The 6,000-nt window shown below is 38.7% G+C and overlaps 1 protein-coding gene across 2 annotated transcripts in view; it reads left to right on the top strand.

Annotated features, from left to right (window-relative positions):
* The window catches only part of ZNF385B (zinc finger protein 385B), a 621,952-nt gene extending 616,348 nt beyond the window's left edge, over positions 1 to 5,604 (top strand). For both annotated transcript variants that reach the window (XM_066575763.1, XM_066575764.1), the window contains one exon: positions 4,245 to 5,604. In XM_066575763.1, the coding sequence (XP_066431860.1) occupies positions 4,245 to 4,460 (216 nt within the window). In that variant the 3' untranslated portion in view covers positions 4,461 to 5,604. The remainder of the gene's footprint in view (positions 1 to 4,244) is intronic.
* Positions 5,605 to 6,000: the final 396 nt, after the last annotated feature.

Here is a 6,000-nt window from a genome sequence, read left to right on the forward strand (position 1 = left end):
AGTCCTATGTAATACCACAGATAACACAGTGATAACTCTTAGGACAGATAATGCAGTAGATGTGCCCTGCAGTCCTAACACCACAGATAACACATAGCTCTACATTAGGCTGCTTTTCTGGTCTTGAAAACCATATTTATTCTCTATTAAATGTGTTTGTGTGTTTTTTGGAATGTCTAGAATAATTTAAATGGATTTACATTGATTCCTATGGGAATAATTGCCTTGAGTTTCATTGTTTCACATTTGGCTGATTGCTTTCAGACAGATTACCAACGAAACTGGAGGTTTGACTGTATAAGAAAATTCAAAAATGGTGTCATGACTTGACTAATGGTAACAATGAACAACAGGATATTTCATAGAGGTCACAATGCCATCGTGTTCAAAGGTTACGCATGTAGTCTATGGCCCCTTTAATATTAGGTTTGGGAGATTGTTCACTTATATGTCTTTTTAGATCTAAAGAAGGGCTATAATAGAGTAAAAATATTCTGATCTATGTAAGAGGAGCCTTTCAAAATTCTGCAGAATTCTTTGTCAGTAAGAGTTTTTTTCGAACTGTAGCTTGGATCAAAGAGTTTTGAGTTGTCCCTGTATGTGTTCTGCTAGTCAAAGCAACATCTGTACCTGCATAGTGAAAGAATATGTCGAATACTCTCTATACAGAAATACTCCCTCTACTAGATAGGACAGGATCCAGCAGTGGGAGTATTACTTTATAGAAATGACCAGGATGATTGTGGTAGTATTAAAGCATACTTGGTTTTCCCAAATAAACAGTTTAGTGTGTGTATATGAGGAATAACACTCTATCTGGCCATTATATCATTTACATATGGTATATTTGAAGGGTTTTTCCCTCTACAGGCTCCATATTTAATTTTTAGTTATATCTAAGCTGGTGGGGAAAAACTAGCTGCTATCATGTCTCCCATGCACTGCACATGGAGAAAACAGAAGATTCTATTCCTTAAGTGTCTGTAACACACAGAGAGAGAGAAATAACACCAAATATGCAGGGCATTAAGAGGTACTGAGCAGTGTAAGGGTGAATAACTTACCAGTTAGGCGTTGCAGTCATGTCTGTATGAGTCTATCTGCTTCTGCCTCCCTCCTCTTTTCCCTTCTCCTCTACATAGATTTCTATGGTCAGCATAAATCATCACCCTCCCTCACTTCCTGTTATCCATTTTGTTATCTTTATTACTAGAGACAGACTTCACATCACAACAGCAATGGACAGCAAATTAAAAGATAAGGATACCCTTAATGGCCAGCACTTTTTTCAGCTCAAAAAGATAATATTAGATAACTACAATCCCAATTTGAAAAAGTTAGGATGTTGTGTAAAATATAAATACATGTAAAGAAAAAAAAAGAATTTAAAAATTTGGAGATCTCATCTAACTATATTTTATTCACAATAGAACATAGAACACATCAAAAGGTGAAAGTGAGACATGAACTCATTTAGAAATTGATGGCAGCAACACATCTCAAAAAAGTTGGGAGAGGGGTAACAAAAATCTGGAAAAGTAAATGGCAAGAATGAAAAACAGGTGAAAGGTCCATTTTCTACTAATTTACATGACCATATAAAAAGCATGTTAGAGAGGCAGAGTCTCTCAGAACCAAAGATGGTCAGAGGTTCAATAATCTGTGAAAAACTACATCTAAAAATTGTGGAACAATTTCAGAAACATATCTCAATATAAAATTGTAAGGCTTTGAATATCCCACCATCTACAGTACATAATATCATCAAAAGACTCAGGAAATCTGCAGAAATTCATGTGGACAAGGGACAAGGCGGACAGTCAATATTGGATGATCGAGATCTACGGACCTTCAGTGCGTTAAAACAGACATGATTCTGTAATGTAAATCACTGCAATGGCTCAGGAATACTTCCAGAAAACATTGTCTGTGAACAGTTTGCCATAAAACCCACAGATGCAAGGTAAAGATGTATCTTGCAAAGAAGAAGCCATATATCAACACAATCCAGAAATGGCAGTGTCTTCTCTGGGCCAAAGCTCATTTAAAATGGACTGAGGAAAAATGGAAAACTGTTCTGTGGTCAGATGAATCAAAATTTGAGATTCTTTTTAGAAACTTTTTTTCAGAAAGACATTGCTAAACCCCTTACTGCATCCATCACAACAGCATGGCTTCACAGAAGAGGAGTCCAGAGGCTGAACCGGCCGCCTGCAGTCCAGACCTTTCACCAATAGAAAACATTTGGCGCATAATGAAACAAAAAATCCAGCAAAAACAACCCAGGACTGTTGTAGAACTGAAATCCTACATCAGACAAGAATGGGACATCATTCCTCTCCGAAAACACCAGCAATTGGACTCCTCACTTCCTAGATGTTTACAGACTGTTGTAAAAAGACAATGGGATGCTACACAATGGTAGACATGGCCCAAGTGCCAGTTTTGTGAGATGTGTTGCTGCCATCAATTTCTAATTAAAGGGGTTGTCCCGCGCAGAAACGGGTTGGTTTTTTTTTGCATAGGCCCCCCGTTCAGCGCAGGACAAACCCAAGGAATGTGTTGAAATTTAAAAAAAAAATTTACTTACCCGAATCCCCTCTCTGCAACTTCTTTCTTCTTTTCCTCCAAGATGGCCGCTGGGATCTTCACGCACGATGCACCGCGGGTCTTCTCCCATGGTGCACCGTGGGCTCTGTGCGGTCCATTGCCGATTCCAGCCTCCTGATTGGCTGGAATCGGCACACGTGACGGGGCAGAGCTACGCGATGACGCGTAGAAGGGGGCGGAGCCAGAACGCCGCTCGTGCCCGGACCGACCAGAAGGGAGAAGACCCTTCTGCACAAGTGCGTCTAGTTGGGCGATTAGACGCTGAAATTAGACAGAGCCATGGAGACGGGGACGCCAGCAACGGAGTGGGTAAGTGAATAACTTCTGTATGGCTCATATTTAATGCACGATGTATATTACAAAGTGCATTGATATGGCCATACAGAAGTGTATACCCCACTTGCTTTCAGGGGACAACCCCTTTAAGTTAATTTTTTAATGAATGAAATGGAAAAATGTCTCCCTTCTGATGTATTCAATGTTCTACTGTGAATAAAATATGGTCATATGAGATTTCCACATCAGTGCAGTCTTTTTTTTCTTTACTTTTTGCATCCCAACTTTTTTGGAATTGGGGTTGTAGTAAAAGTGTAAATCACTTTATTTATCACATTGGCTGTCATATAAACACAAGTTGTCTTAAAGTATACTGATCATTGAAGCTCAAGTTATGAGCTTGTCATTTTCTGTAGTACGGCCGTGTTTACAGGGGCAATTACCTTGTATAAGTTCCATTCGATTGCGATTTGGAAGGAACTCGCACAAGAAAATGACCCATTGCTTTATATGCGGTTATACACATGGGTGATTTTTCTCTCGGACCAAGAGCCCAAGGTAGAATAATCCCAGCATGTCCTTTTTTGGGTGATATCGCCCATTCATTGCTATAGCTGCGGGGAATAAATAAATAAATCACATTGCACTTACATATATGCTCTTTTTGTTTTTTACAATTAATCACATGATTTTAGGGTGATCAATGAGTGGAACAGGTTACCACGGGAGGTGGTGAGTTCTCCTTCAATGGAAGTGTTCAAACAAAGGCTGGACAAATATCTGTCTGGGATGATTTAGTAAATCCTGCACTGAGCCGATGACCCTGGAGCTCCCTTCCAACTCTACCATTCTACGATTCTATGATTTTCACGCATGTGAAAAATGCGAGTAAAAACCATGTGATGCATTTTTCTCGCAAAACACATTACATTCACAGAGAAAATGGCAGGTTTAGTAGTGCGATATGGGTCTGAGACTCTTGGATTGATATTGCACTTGCCAGTGTAAAGAGAAGCGAGTAAACTCTCAAGAGTCCTTCAGTATGGAGCAGGGGCGTAACTATAGAGGGTGCAGGGGATGCGGTTGCATCCGGGCCCAGGAGCCTTAGGGGGCCCATAAGGCCTCTCTTCTCCATATAGGGAGCCCAGTCCTATGAATAAAGCATTATAGTTGGGGGCCCTGTTACAGGTTTTGCATTGGTGCCCAGAAGCTTCAAGTTACGCCTCTGGTATGGAGCCTTAGCTTTCAGACATTGTAAGACTGTCCCTTAATGCATGTGAAAACTGAAACACATAGAGGCAAAATATATCAATAAATATTTTTTATTTAACTGCTACAATTTTTTCTTTTTTTTTCAGGCAAAATTGGCATTCCAGAAAGACATGATCAAGCCTTTAACACCAACCTTCTTGTCTTCACCTCTTGCAGCAGCTGTAACATCAACACTCTCATTACCACCACGGCCCCACAGTTCTTTCTTTCAGGGTTCGGGGTTACCTCCTACTACCTTTTTAAGACCAGCACACGCCTCCATTCGAGCGACTACAGCCTCCATTTTGTTTGCACCGTATTAAGAGTATAGTGCGGTGGTAGCTTAGAATGGACAAAGGACTAGAACCTACAGCTGCATTACAGACTCCTTGCACTGTCGTCGCTTCTCTTAAAGGGCCGTCTGATAATCAGAGAGCACACAGGCTCAGCCATTCTTTGCCATTATGAAAAAGCTCAGTGACTGAAATACTTGCAGTCTGTGTTGTGAAAAGCAAGCTGTTCCGAAGCTCACGTAGGATTGTTTTCGCAACTTTGTCAGTGACTTTTATTTTATTTTTTTTCGTATCATCAGTGAATGCAGTTGGGTTTTTTTTTTTCCTGGCAGACTTGAAAATGGGGGTCTTCCTAGTCCTTTGATGTAAATACATGTTTGGAATCCAAATGTCCATCTTGAAGTGTGGAATCTATAGATTTAAAAAAAAAAAAAAGTGCTTTATCGTGGATAACACCAAATCAGTGGCTAACATAAAGTATTATTCTATGTGATCAACTTTGTAAAGTTTACAGGGAACGTGTAGTATTGTTCTAGACCCAAATGTCGTCGTGTCTCGTAGAGTTCTAGAATGGAAGGCAACTCAGCTTCGATGCAATTTTATTTTTCGGTTTCGTTCCAGTTTTGATAGATGATCCAACTTAGAAAAGCCATATTACATTATAGTGTCATCGAGAGAAATCATCTATGTTCTTCAGTTGCTTAAGTCCGTAAATCAGCTAAGATACTGGAAAAGTAGAGCAAATATATATTTATTATATATATATATATACATACCCAGAAAGTTATAGATGAGCACACAGAACATTTCATTCTTCCCATATGGGGGTGTAATAAAAGTTCTGTAAGTTATAAAATGGTCTATTTTTTTCTGTTGTAAAGCTATTTTCTTTATTTTTATGAAAGCCACTTGGTTTTTGTGGCTCCTTAATGCAATAATGTACAGAGTATAAGGTATTTATAGTTGAATATCTGTCCTTTTTTTATTTCTAAACACTGATTGTGATACTGGCATTTTACTGAAGATGTATTCAATTCAAAGGGTAATATTTCAAAAAAGGTCAATTATTAGGTTGGCGCAGCACATTGAACAATGGAGCACAAAAGAGAGCCTTTTCAAGCACATTCATTTAGAGCATTTTTTTTTCCTGCGGTCATTAATGGTTTCAATCTCTGTGTACTTTTTTAATGTACCTTTTCAATAAAATACCATCAAAAGAATTTCGGAGTGTATTGGATATGTTGTTTGCAATCTGATGCTATTCCTGAAGATGTCCACTAGGTGGCAGCACCAGATATCACAAGTTATGCATGTTAAAAAAAAAATGGCAATGTTATGAAGGAATTCTAATGTTACTGGATTAGAATTGTTAATGCGAAAAAAAAGTAATTTATTTAACCCTTTATTTAAAAAAAACAAAACACTTGACATAAAAAGGATATATTTTGAACAACGCAGATGCAGTTGCATTGCAGTTGCTCTTCAGTTGTTACGTCCGAGCGGGACGCAAAATACCTTGTCCGTATCGGATGTAATTTATTGTCATAAAAGGACAAATGTACACACAATA

This window comes from Eleutherodactylus coqui, chromosome 8 (assembly GCF_035609145.1).
Source record: "Eleutherodactylus coqui strain aEleCoq1 chromosome 8, aEleCoq1.hap1, whole genome shotgun sequence".
Lineage (NCBI taxonomy): Eukaryota > Metazoa > Chordata > Amphibia > Anura > Eleutherodactylidae > Eleutherodactylus > Eleutherodactylus coqui.